We start from the raw sequence: 14,093 nt of genomic DNA, 5'->3' as shown, positions 1-14,093 counted from the left end.
TGTATACATATGTGTATACATATGTATATGTGTATACATATGTATATACACACACACACACACACACAAACACACGGGCCAGTATGGTACCAGGCAGACATTAGCATATAAAGATGACTGTGACTCACCTTCCAGGATACAGTTTCATTCACCTCTATAAAACAAGGTTTCACTCTGTGTGTCCCGGTGCATCACTAGTGAGCGAGGGAGAAGGCGAGGCAAGGTGGGCAGCTCATCCAGGTAAACATTTACTCTGGTGTGTGTGTATGAGACAGGGATCTCCATGGCAGAGATGGCTATTTAAACATGCCAAAAACATTCATAAACAGTTCGGTATTCATCCATGTGCCAAAATAAGTTGATAAGGGTGTGGTGAGCTTTGATAGTTTTGCTGGAACGGAGGTGGGCGCCTGAGCTTTTGTGCGTGACCATGGAAACGGAGTAAACAAACGGGCAGATGGTTGGTCAGTGATAATTCACTGAGAGCTCAAATAAAGGACATGCTGGAATTTCCTGGGTGTGGTTACATTTTTTTTTTCCCTTCACCCTTCCAAGAGAGCGCCATGGAAAGTATTTTTTATTTGATTTTGTATTTGATTTTAACTTCCTACGCACACTTCTATTTCGGCAAAATGACACAGGTTGTCAAGCAGATTTTAGTTACGCTAGCAGCGTGGCTCCATGGATGGCAAAGTTAGTCGGCCCAACACTTTGGTCCAGACTGAAATATCTCAACTACTATTGGATGGATTGCTGTGAATTTTTATGCAGATATTCATGGCCACCAGAGGATGAATCCTACCGACTTTGATGATCCCCTGAGTTGTCCTCTAGCACCACCATGAGGCTGGCATTATTGGTTTTGAGTGAAATAACTCAATTACTATTTGATGGGCTGCAGTGAATCTTTCTTCATTCATGGTCACCAGAGGATGAATCCTACTGATTTTGGCGATCCCCTGACTTTTCCTCTTGCACCACCAGGAGGCTAATATTGGTGTTTTTGAGTGAAATAGCTCAACAACTATTTGATGGATTGCTGTGAAATTTGGAAAAAACATTGTCATGTCCTCCTCACTATAAATGCTACCGTTGCTCATTAGTTCAAAAACTTTGGTTTATAACCAAATATCCGCTAAACCAATTCCCATCATTCTCAGCTGTAGATTGTGCTGAGTGCTATTTATTGCATGTTAACACAATACAATTAGATGAATTTTAAAACACCACTTTGCATAAGTAGAGCCTCACTGAGCAAGATTGTAGACCGTTAGTTCTGCTCTCTATTAATATTGTGTAATTGGGAATAAAAAGCATGACTATGATATGTCAGCTATGTAAATTGTTAGTTCTTCACTAAAATACTTCAGAGAATACCATGAAGTGGCTAATTGAGACTACTGTTAGGGTTAGATGTTTTCAGGGGAGACCCAGACCGCTGGACTTTCCAGTCGCACCAAAAATGAACTGGATCCGGTTAACAATCAAAAAGTATTTAATGAACAAGAGAAGCTAGAACAGTGGCAAACTGAATTACTCTATCGATATCAATATGTCCCCAGGGCAGAGTTCTCACAAGGCCCACTAAATAGCCCAGCCCAGCTGGTAAACTACCCAGAGTGGTAACGGCGCGAACTCTGGCAAAAACCCTCTGGAACTAAGCCTATATTTAAAAGTCTCTGTCCTAAAGTTTAAATGTCCAGTATCAGCCTCTGTGATTGGCCGAAATTCAATAGCCCCTCCTGGCTTGGGGCAGTTATCATCTCAGTGTTTGGTTGAAGTTGTCCAGACTCCTCCTCAGGTCCTGGTGGTCAGTTGTCCACCCCTCTGTTCTCTGCTGCACCTCTGTAAAGACTCACTCAAAATGATCTCTTTCTGACCCTCAAAACTATTCATACAGTGTTTTAATACCTTTAGTGACTATACTTCTATGGTTTAATACATTCAATGAGTAAAATACTGTAACATAATATCCTCTACAAGTAAGAATATTGTAAACATAATACATTCCATAAGTAAATATATTGTGACTTTTTAACCTATTTTGACATTATTATTATTGTGACACTTCTACTCACCACTTGGGGTGTTATTTAATCCTACTAATAATGCTTTTAATACTGAAATCCTTAACACTACAAAACGTCGTCAAGCTGACTAGTCCGTCTTCACAGCCTTGTGTGTATACTCACGCTCGAGCGTCCATCATGGTCTAGTTCCTCTATAGACCAATGTTAGTTTTTTGTGTTTTTTCACTTCTGACGATTGCATTCAAGCTTCAAATATCATAAAAGTGGTGTTCATTTGTGAAGATTATCTTGCTGAACAAAATTTTAGTAAGTGTCATAAACATTTGTTTGCCACGGAGTTTATTTTCTGTAAAAATCCAAAATCAAATGTGAAAAATCCCATTGGCTTTTTGTCGAGGGAACCAGTGCGATGCTTACCTACGGATTGGCCTTCAGGAAACAGCAGGTATTCATTCTGTTTACAGTTGCCAATGGGGATCTAAATACAATACTAAAAAAAAGTATATTTCTATGTATCTATCTATCAACAGGACTCATTTTTAGTTCTGTAAAGTGATATAACATTGACCACCAGCTGAGTGAAATCTCCTCTCTGTACATTACTGCACCACTTACTGCAGCGGAGATCTCCACCTAGGGATGTAGCATGACAACTGAGCTCCAGCACCACATGCACGGTAGGTCCCAGGTCATAAAGAGGGTGTATGCGGTAGATGTACTTAGAAGGCTAAGCCGACTTCTGTGACAAACCCACAAGAATTTAAAGTGGGGAGCAAATATTGCCGAGAGACAAATGAGCTCGTTCAAGCTCACGGGAATGAAAGAGAATATAGATAAGAGAGAGAAAGAAGCTGATGAATAATCCTTCCCAAAAATGTCACTGTGTCAACTTTGATTACAATGGCAAGCATTTCCTTTTACTGGATGTGGACGTGTTTAATGTGTGTTCGCTGTCAAGGTCTCCGTCACTCATGCAACGTTTTGCACGTTTCCTGTAAGGGGGTCTTAAGAGACACTGTGAGAATTTGTCTCTTGTGGTCTGGTCTGAGTAAGCACACAATCCGCAAGATGTTTATTTTTATTTCTTTTGTCTCTTTACTGCTCATAACTTCATGTTATTTTTGTTGACATTATTGTAATTGTCTCATGTTGGAAGCATTTTAGCGTCGTCTACATAGCAGGACGAAAGACAAAAACAACATTTTCTTTTGTGTTTATATCAAGACATCAAAGTTTATTTTTATATTCACTGATCTCACACGACCTGAAAGCAGAGAACTGAAACACAAATCTGTGATGCAATGAAGGTGTGAAATTCAGAGCTACTGTAACGACACAATAAAGACACATTAAATAACAGGTCATTGGTTTTGTTTTTTCAAGCCATCGGCTAATAATATGGATTAATTATGAGGAAATAATAATTCACCTGCCCGTGAATTAACCTTTATAACAAAATCTTTCCACACGAGTTGAGCCGAAGACTCAGAGACAATTTAAGCTTCTGATGCAGGAAGTGGTGAATCTCTCTGGTTGACGTTTTGAATAATGTCACTTTGGTGTTTTGCTTTCATCTTAGAAGAGATAGCTCTTTGGTGTACAGCTTTAGAAAGAAAAAAAATCCCTATGATGTAAATCCCTTTTGTATAGGCTGCAGGAGGACAAAGTGAATGTACATATACAGTAGAAACAAAGATAGACATTAAGTGGTTAACTTCGTCAATAATACAGAGGTATAGTTAACAAGGGGGGCTCGTTATATTTCAGACTTTTTGATGGTCTTTTTGATCCAGATAAATTGTTTTTCTGACAGGAAAGCGTACACTCCGGGCTTTTTAATCAGGCCACACTTCCTTCCAAAAGACGTGACACCGACTAGCGCTCCATCGCACAAAAGTGGGCCTCCTGAATCCCCCTTGACAGATAATAAAAACACAAGTCATTTTTTATTCACACAAAAGGCAGTCACGGCAGTGGTTTCTTCTTACACTACAAAAACTTTCAAAACGCACTCACCTGACAGGTGTCGGCACTCTTTTTACCGTCCGAACCAGCACATATCATGCCTCTAGTGATGACGGGATTAAGGCCGTAATATTCTGGGGAGTTGCACTTCACTCGGTCGATGACGGTCACGTTGACGGACATCAGCACGTCCGACATTTGTTTGACGTTGTTCTTAGTTATGCCCCATCCGGCCACCAGACAGCTGGTGCCAGCCGCTGGGTCTTTGACGGTGTTGCCCAACGGGAGCCATTTCACCGTCTGGGTTTGCTTCACCGGTTTGTTGAGCTGAAATTTGAAGAAAAAAATAGGTGTTATTGATGCTGACCGTCTTGTACCTTGCCTTTAGCACTAGTCACAGAACAAGGGAAGTTTGTTTTCGTGAATGTGTGTCACAATGTCTGCCTTGGTTGTTTGCCTCAGTCATTTTGAATCACTTCCCTATGCAGATTGTTGCATCTTTGCTTCCTATATGGTGGGAATACTGGGACTGTTTCCTTACCTTGAGCAGCATGAGGTCATTGACCTTATCTGTTGCATCATAGCAAGGATGAGGAACTCTTTGCTTAACCTTGCGGACCTGCCAGGAGTCTTTTTTGTCTTTCTTGATGGAGTGCACCCCAAGAGACACCTCCTCAATTCTGCAAGAGCAGGAAACAAGGTTTTATTATCAAGTTAACATGCTAGTGTGCATAAATTATTGATAAAATGACGTCATCACGGTTGTGTGGATTATATGTGCATATTGTATTTAATATAGTATGGTCAGGATATAGCTTTTCCCCCAGTGGGACTTCAGTGGTAGTTGAATAAAGAGTTTAATGAAATGAAAATTGTAAAATTGACACACGTGGGTGTGGACTGATATAAAACTGTTATGTTCACCTTCACACTACATTGTTCTCTCCAATATCGGCCTCCTTTGGTCTGTTCTTTCAAGGGTGTGCAACAACCAAGAGTTGGCTAATTCAAACGGAGTATGACATATGTCTTTTTCTTGTTTTGCCATACGTAGCATTGTGGATACTACAGTAGTATCAAAATGTGGCAAAATCTGATCCTCAAGACACAAATACATCAATGTTTAAATGTCAGTGTGCAAAGCATTCGCATCAATGTAAGTCTTTAATGCTTGTGTCTCTGATAAGATTAGTGAGAACTTAGATATTTACTTAAAAGAGCAAATATTCAGCTCAATATATAATAACAGCAGAGCGTGTGGAAATTCTAACAGTTTTTTTGTTTTCAATTTAAACTCAAACTATTATAAGAGTTTAAATTGCCAGAACATAAAATCTTTCATCAGTAAGAAATAAAGGTGGTCTTACACAGCACAGTGGGCAGCAGTCAGGACCCATGATGGGTGGATCAGTATCCCCCCACAGACCGGATTCATCATCAAAGCCATGAAAGGCAGCGAGTGGGGCTCCACTTCTTTCCCATCAATAATCTCAGAACCATGACCTAAAACAGAATAAGCACTCAGTTCAGTAATTCTACAAAAAAAAGAGTAGATCAATTAGTCAATAATAGCTGCACTGTCATTTTGAAAGTAGCATCACTTTGCATGAATGAGGAGGATATCACAAAGTCAATGACTGCGATGAAGAACATGTCACTCACTTGACTGGACGATGAGGAGGACCGCACAAGAGATAAAAACAGTGAAATCCCTCGGGCGGAACATTTCTTCTCTCTCTCTCTCTCTTTGATGTGACGCTGGAGGCTCTGAAGCTCACCTCGATGCACACACTCATCTTTTATATGTTAGGCTCGAAGGATGTGGTCTGACCGAGCCTGATGCATCAGTCAGCAGAATGATCGCAAGCATGGCATCTTCATTTAAAAGTCTTGTGGTGACATTTCTTTGTCATTTCCCAGTCTTTCAATCAGTACCACGCTATTGACAGTCTGTGGGGTGGTGCATGAAGCAGGTCACATCATCAGGGTGCAGACAGTTTACTATGGGTGGGCCCGCTGTGAACCAGCTACTGGAGTCTGCTGACAAGCCCCTCAGCTACGCTTATGAGTTGATATGAACGTCATGTCATGATTCAGAGGAAATCATGAGAAAGTGGATCATATCGGCTGACACAGGGCTGGTGGAGGTGAATGGTAAAGGAAAGAAGATAACTCAGAGTTTATATGCTGGAGGAACTGGATGCTGTATTTCATGGTGTTCCATTTATGCCACATGCACGCTATTTATGTCGACTGAGCATGTGATAAAACATTTTTTTGCTTATTCAACTTTGAACTGTACTTCTGTTTTGAATGTCAATTTGTTCTCCTTGTTGTTTGACCAACTTACTTCGAAACCAATCTCATTGCAGTTTTTGTGCAATTCAACAACCAGTAAAGCTTTGTTAAAATCAGGTTTGGATTTCTTGAATAAATTAGCTAAATTAAGATTAACATTTGGGCAAGTACGCTTGCCAACGTTTCTGTTGCCGATGTCACATCCATAATATTTGGACCATCGTCTCTGTTCTCCTCACTGTGTGTAGATGAATCAGAAGTCATATGTTCCATTTAACCCGATTAGTGTTGTGATTGGATGTTACCATTGCAGAGTTACACAGATAAAAAAAAAAACATGTTAATTAGATTACTAATTAACATGGTTTGTCCGTTTATTTAATCCGCACAAACACTGAAGTGTAAAATCAACTATGTGCTATTTTACAGCTAACTAGCTGCTGTAGCTTCACGTTTATTGTAGACATAAGAATCTCTACTAACTCTCAACTAACTCTCTGCCAGAAAGCATATTTCACAAAATGTTGAGCTTTTGCTTTAATTTTCTTAAAATGAGCAAAATATAGTCATCATCTCAACCATCTTATAGTATTTATTTATTCACATAACTCTTAGTTACATGAGCCACCAAGGAAAGCAACACAGCAGCACTTACAGCACATTTCTACTGTGGAATAAAATATCGTACAAAACAGAATGTAATAATATAATATATCATGAATGCACCCCAGATCTTATAGAATTAAACCTAAACACATGAGAACGGAAAGATTTGTGGTCACTACTTTCTTTATGTATAACATGTTCATTGCCTGAATCACCATGTGTTTTAGACCTAGCTTCATTTTCAAAGCTGAGAATTATTTCATTTTGAATCAGAATACTGTAAATGTTTGAAAATAACATTTTCTAACGTAACATGTTTCGAAATGGGAATTTTTGCCTTCGGTCCAAGTGACGAATGCTGATAATAATAAATAATGATCATTTGTCTTGATATAGTTAGCGTGTGATTATAGGCCCTACAATTAAATACTGTATCAAATTACACACTGAAAACAAACAAAATATAATTAATGCCAAATACCATGCCATGATATGACTAATACTATCCAAATTTGCTGCCACATTCACATAAATAGCACTTAAATATTTTACATTTGCGTACCTTGTGCCTAACTAACTAACTGGATACTGTGTGAGGCTTTGTTTGCATATTAAGATAAAAAGTAACTTTAACTTTGGAATTCCAAGGCTGGTCGTGCAAACTCTGCCACCTACAGTTTAACAATTAAAATACATAGAGAACTTTGTTGACCCTACAGTGCATCATCATTTTGAGAAGGAGAGCCTGAAAGCACAGTTTCCCAGCTTGAAGCAAGTCTTCCATATGGACACTACAATCATTCATTTGTCCACGGAAGATCATTTGCTCCATGATAACACATTGGCTGAGATTACACTGATTGATGGTATGACACTGGCAATATTTCAGAAATGAGAAAGTAAGAAAATTAATTAAGTAGCCTTCCAGTAGTAGTGGATAAGACGATGATAAATATAACACATAAATACTGTCGAGGGAGATCATGTGTGCATACATGAGTGACTATGCACCTCTGTGTCCGTCCACGGCTAATCTCACATTCAGTGGCATTCTCAAAGACCTCTCGTGGTTGCGGTAACTCACGCTTTCTCAAAACACCTTTCATTGCCTGTTTTATACTGCCATTGACTGCCTACTGACTCCTCATTCATTACAGTTAACAGCCCCTGGACGGTAGGGGGCGCTAGTCATAATACGCTAACAGCTAACAGAACTACCAGTGTTGTCTATCCTGACCTTATGAACAGTGTTTCTGAGTATCTGTCACTAATAATTAATTATTCTCTCTGTCCTGTTGGTAAATCTGTTATTTACATACCGCGATTCTGAAGTTGGAAGCGGTTCAGCACTTTGGGAACCAGATTTTGGGCTGCAGTGGACACACAAATAGACACAGCGGATGCAGGTCTTCTCATGGTGTTTTCATGGTTCTCTTTTCTTTCGTAATGTCAGTTTTTCTCATTTTGTTGCTTGGATTGTCATTTTGTTTAAAAAACAGGTTTACTTTAACTGTACAGTGCAAAGCATCAGAAGTAACAAACACCTGTTAAAAATTGTTGCAGTTTTGGCACCCTGGTGGCCTACTGTGTAAAGTGAAAATAGTGAACAACCTTTGTGGCATGTCGTTCTCCTTTTGCCTCTCTCGTTTCCTGTCCTCTCTGCATTATAATATCGCCAATAACTGCGTTAAAACACAATTTACCTAAAATGTTTTAAAAACTAACAGTTAAAAAAAGACTCTACAGACATGCTAGCTGTTCTGTGAGGCTTTATGGTGGTGCTTTGAGCCAACACTCAATGACAATGCTAACATGCTGATATTTAGCAGGTACAATGTTCACCTCCTTAGCTTAGCATGCTAACGTCTGCTAACTAGCAGTAAACACAAAGTAGAGCTTGATAGTTAAGGTATTTTTGCTATAATCTTAAATACTGGACAAATTAAAATTTTGTCCTGATGGTGGCGCTAGAGAAAAAGTCAGAGGACCACCAAAGTTCTTATAGTTTGTCCTGTGGGGGACATAAATGTCAATCATCGCAATCCATCTATTAGCTTTTGGGATATTTCAGACCAACCAACCAACCAACCAACCGTACAACATGTCGCCATATCGACAGCCACCACACTAGTGTAGCTGTGTCATTTGCAGGGATTGACCAAAGTTTAGTTACAAATTCAGGATTTTGAGTTTCCTCTGGTTTTATGGGCCATTGTAGGGGTTTAGATATAATGCCAAATTGTTGCATGATTGACTGTGCAATGCCTCTCGCCTGCCAATCAAACACTCACATTAAAGATGCTGGGAAAAGAAGCAGTGGCATGGGACATAATGAGGACTCAAATGCAGACAGTCAGAGTAGTGAACAAAAGGGTTTTAATAACTCACGAAACAAAAACAGGTAATCCAAGGACAAGACAAGGGGGGAAATCCGGCAGAACAGACGGACTGGGAAACCGGGAACAGGAAGAGCAAAATGGGCGGGTAGGTAGGAAACAAAACAATGATCTGGCAGTGAGTGAGTGAAAGACAGGGGTTTAAATAGTGACTAGAACAGGTGAGGAGAGTTGTGCTGATGAGGGAGAGTGTGACTGGCAGGTGCACTGAATGAACCGATTAGGGACAGGTGAAGGAAGTGAGGAGCTACAGAAAACTACACACAAAACACCCAAGGCAAAGCCTGATTGTGACAAGCAGGTAGTTTAAACACTAAGAAATTCAGAATTAGAAGAGGGATTTCAACTTGTCCATAAATCACTGAACAACAAAAGACCTGGGACTTAAGACCTTTGGAGCATAAAGTCAGTTTTAGACAGAATAGACACTGTACAGTTCTGTTGGAGGGATAATGTATCTCGAAGTTTTCTATTTTGTGTTTTCTATTCTATATATTTCACATTCATGACTCTGCATCTACTCACCATTGCATGTGTGTCTTTGCTGAACTTCAGTGTTGTGGTGTAGTCTTTGAGAATTAGATGCTTGTGGTGACAGACCTCACATGTTTGTCGATAATAAAGGATAATATACATGGAAGGATAATATACATGGAACGAAACATTAACATCATTTTTACAAGTTACACAAGTAGCATTGTGCATGAGAAATTGCATTAGAAGTTCCCCGGAGCCCCTTTGCACTGGTTATGTAATACATCATCATATACAAGGCTTTAAAGGGTGTATTTGTGACTATTTACTGTCCAGAGAGGCTGCTTAAATTAGGTTAAAGGTGCAATATACAGGATTCAGAGTATTCAGATTGCAGCAAACAAGTATTAGCTATGTAAAGATGTAGTGAGGTAATGTCTAACTGAGCAGATAACGAAGTTGCTCTCCCTCTGTGTGGGTTGTAATCCGAGTTTCTCCTTGATTTGTTGACATAGCCGGGGCTGGCCGTGCATGCCTTTAATGCACGTTAGTGGCATGTGAGCGTGCCCCGCTGGCTAGGTCGTGTCCGCCACTCTGCATGGCGCTTAATCCGCGGTTACAGCCAACAAGGCCGTCGGTCGGGTCGCGGAAGTGGAGCACCCAACTCTCCCGATCCCCCTCAGGTAAACACCGTTAGCTCTGTCAGCACTTTTGCCGCAGTTTGCACCGTTATCACCGCTAGCTGGTAGATGCCGGCTCAGCTGTCGCCACGTTGAGGGTCGCCACCCTTCAATTCAAGAGACGAACGAGCTAAGGCCGTTCTTGGCTTTGAAACAATCCTCCAGTTAGTCTTCGGTCACTGTCTCGGCTTTGAAAACCATGCCTTCAAACCATAAAACACATTTGTGGTGGATTACGCTTTCTTGGCGCCTTCTTGTCTGACCAGACTTATTTGTTTACGTCATTTTGGATGGTTTTATATGTCTAATACTGTTGATTTTAAAGGCGTGATTTTCTTTTTATGCTGTCTCCCTGCACAGGAAAGCACTTTCTGCTTCTTGCTTGAAAGGTTCTGTAGAAATTAAATCATTATTACCATTATTACTATTCTTCACACACAACCTCCCTGCAGTCTTTTTATGTTGATGCCATAGACTGAGCCACTCAGTCCATTGGAAGTATTTCCTGTACTTTCCTCACATGAATGCCCTGTTATGCATATTTCAATCACAAAAAAAAAAGAAACTTATCCGTAGCTAAAAACGAAATAAAAGGAATATATTGTGTATAATTTAAGGAACTTCTTAATGTGTCACTTTACCTTGAAATTAACTATCTTAGAGTGACAATAAGTTTGACTGTGGTTTGTTAGCTTCTTACTGTGGTGAGCTCAGAGCAGGGGACAGGAAATGTGCATTCTCCACACAATGACATTACCAAGAAAAGAGAGCTTCTTGTATGTGTGGACACAGGTTTCACACAGGTCTCCGACATTCATCGTCCACCTTCAGTGATGTTGTGCAATTACACGTCCCAGATGTGAAACTGCTGGTCTGCTCCAGCTGAGAAAATCTGAGTGCCGTCAGGGTTTACGGCCAAGTGCAGGACTCGGTGAGAATGACCTGAAAAATAAAAATCCAACACGATTTAACTTTGACCTTTAAATACCTCTTTCTCATTTCAAACAGGGGCTGTCTCAATGGGGGATAAAATAGATCAACAGCGGACCGTGATGCTCTCTGTCATTGTCGGAGTCAAAGCATTGTGGGGACGGTTTGACTTTCACGAAAGTTTTAGCAACCAGCAAATTTCAATGCAAGGCCGCACATTCACTCAACAGTAAGTCACGAAGAAATAGAAAGAGTTTCGGACATTACAGATTGAAAGTCAAATCAAAATCACTACTTTTTTTTGTTTTTTAAATGAATAACACAATTACTGAAAGTAAAGAAAGTCATAAAGATATTGTAAATGATCTTTATAGGATTTTTAGAGGATGTTTTTCGCATGTAAGCCCCCCCCCCCCGACAAATTTATAAATACCTCAGGAAACTGTGACATGTCATAGCACACGTAGTGACTTTTGATATGTTCAATTCGTAGTTTCACATTTGCTGGAAGCCCAGGACACGAATGAGTCAGCACAAAATGGCTATTGAATATCTCAGTGATAGATGACACAACTGTCGCACGGACTCTGCTATGCGAATATTACTCAGCATGCGATACATTTATTCCTACGAGGCTGTTGTGAATGTGTTGAGGGATGTAGCTGCACACGCATCATGCTTCAGGTTCTCTAACCTGACAGCTGGTAGATGGGGCTGAGGGAGGGGAACTCCCAGGACCAGCAGTTGACTTGGTGATGAGGAAGTCCGTGACTTGTGACCAGACATTTGTTCTTCTCGGCCCAGCGCAGAGAACAAATCTGCAATTGGAGTCATAAAGAACGGTCTGTCTGATATGTATGCACAGTAAAAAAAACTCTGAATACACTTTGAGTCTTAAAGGGACAGTTCACCCCAAAAATAATAACTACATATTATTCCTCTTATGGTGGAGTCCTATTTACCAGTCAAAATTGTTTTGGTGTGAGTTGCCTAAAGCAGCAAAAAAATACATTTAAAAAATCTCCACAGCAAAGTCTCTTTTGAGAAATCATGACCCGGTTGCTGTGAAATTTTCTTGAGTGACCTTTGAGCGCTTTGTGCACCACAAGCCGACTGCCATATAGTCCCATTATATTGGAGAGATGCCAGACATCTCTCCACCCGATGTCTCCAAAACCAGGCAACTCGCACCAAAACAATCTGGATTGATATAAAGCACTACAGGTAAGAGGAAAACTTTGTTTTTTTGTTGTTTTTTTTTTTTAATTTTGGGGGTAAACTGTCCCGTTAATCACCTGAGAATGTGTGTTGGCAGAAGTCACACAAGTCCCCGAATCTGTGTCCCAGACTCTCAGCTCTCCATCGTTCCATCCGCCTCCTGTGGCGATCATCTTTCTCTGCCATGGACACCAACCCATTGCCTGAACACAAAAATACAGTGAGTCTAAAACACACACACACACACACACACACACAACTGACAACTGTCAGCAGATTGTCTTGTTGTTCCACTGAATTGTCACAGGATCAACTACCACTTTAAACCTCCGTAACAACAGCAAAACCCTTCAGCATACCATCACGTAGCGTGCTGCTAAAGTTTGCACGAGCTAAGACGGGTCATCGCAAAGTCATATAGGAGAACACACGGTTGCTTGCAGTGTGTGATTGTGGTCGTGTCAATCATGTCCTCCCCCTGTGAATGATGCAGGTGTTCTTTTTCCAAGTCAAATCAGACAGACGATGCACTAAAAAGGTATGTTTTTAGGGCTGGGGCTGCATGGGTGGCAACATCATTAAAATATCCGTCGCCGAGCACGTTAGCATGCTAACATTAGCTTTTCACTATAAGCACTACAGACTGGAAATCGCATACTAGTATATGTATACATTATCGTTTGTATACTTTTGTGTGAATAAACAGCAGTATGGTTGAATGCCAGATGATACAACAGAGTTTAAAGTCACACCAGTGCATTCCAACATACAGTGCCTATAAAAAGTATTCATGTTTTATATAATATATATATTTTATATTTATATATTATATTAAACTGTATTCAATAAGGTTTAGTTTTTTTTACAGTGATCAGAAAAAAGAGCTTGTCAAGGTCACTGTGTCACATCTGACAGACAGGATCTGTTTTCATTTCTAAGTCCCCCGATCACGAAGCATTCACACTGACCTTAACAGAGCTGGGCTGTCTCATCGTGGTGATTGGCTGACGTGACCATGTGACCCCAGCGATGTCACCGCCCCAAATACGGAGAAGGCCTTCTGTGGAGCCGCTGGCCAGCCAGTCGCCTCCCGGTGACCACTGGAGGCCGCAGACCTCCTCCTCCTGGACTACGGCGCCCACCAGAGGCTCAGGAGCCCGAGGGTCAAGGTGATGGATGCGTCCGAGAGCAGAGCCGCTGTGGGATTGTGTTAACTGTCATTCCCCTGCAGGAATACTTTCTATTGATACTCAGCGTGATGCCCTTTTTTAAAAAAGAAAGATGCTGGGATTCTTTGTAACTTTCATTTTGCGTCCTGACAACACAAACCTGCTGAGTAACTGCTGCTTCCAGGAAAGCCCTCTGACCACAGACAGGTGTGACGGCAGACGCCTCATGTTCCGTTTGTGTTCAACGTCCCACAGCTACGAAAGTCAAAGAGAGAGAGACGCCACAAACCAGTCATCCTGCTGATGTTACACCCCCCCCCCCCCCCC

The 14,093-nt window shown here is 40.8% G+C and overlaps 2 protein-coding genes across 2 annotated transcripts in view; both read right to left on the bottom strand.

Annotated features, from left to right (window-relative positions):
* Positions 1-3,297: 3,297 nt before the first annotated feature.
* LOC116388611 (granzyme A-like) lies at positions 3,298-5,724 on the bottom strand. The gene is made up of 5 exons (XM_031856644.1): positions 5,658-5,724; positions 5,363-5,498; positions 4,537-4,675; positions 4,047-4,322; positions 3,298-3,945 (listed from the first exon to the last, which is right to left on the bottom strand). Exons 1-5 carry the CDS (start codon positions 5,719-5,721, stop codon positions 3,787-3,789), a joined length of 774 nt encoding a protein of 257 aa, XP_031712504.1. The 5' UTR covers positions 5,722-5,724; the 3' UTR covers positions 3,298-3,786.
* Positions 5,725-9,524: 3,800 nt separating this feature from the next.
* The window catches only part of LOC116388627 (cell division cycle protein 20 homolog B), a 17,736-nt gene continuing 13,167 nt past the window's right edge, over positions 9,525-14,093 (bottom strand). Inside the window, exons 7-11 of the mRNA XM_031856668.1 lie at positions 13,927-14,021; positions 13,566-13,794; positions 12,675-12,800; positions 12,074-12,197; positions 9,525-11,391 (exon numbers count right to left, since the gene is read on the bottom strand). Of these exons, the coding sequence (XP_031712528.1) occupies positions 11,294-11,391; positions 12,074-12,197; positions 12,675-12,800; positions 13,566-13,794; positions 13,927-14,021 (672 nt within the window). The 3' untranslated portion in view covers positions 9,525-11,293. The remainder of the gene's footprint in view (positions 11,392-12,073; positions 12,198-12,674; positions 12,801-13,565; positions 13,795-13,926; positions 14,022-14,093) is intronic.

The sequence above is a fragment of the Anarrhichthys ocellatus genome, unplaced genomic scaffold (genome assembly GCF_004355925.1).
Source record: "Anarrhichthys ocellatus isolate YVR2014 unplaced genomic scaffold, GSC_Weel_1.0 scaffold17, whole genome shotgun sequence".
In the NCBI taxonomy this organism is placed as follows: Eukaryota; Metazoa; Chordata; class Actinopteri; order Perciformes; family Anarhichadidae; genus Anarrhichthys; species Anarrhichthys ocellatus.
Note: the sequence above shows the minus strand (reverse complement) of the source record. Positions and strands in the feature narration are given on the sequence as shown.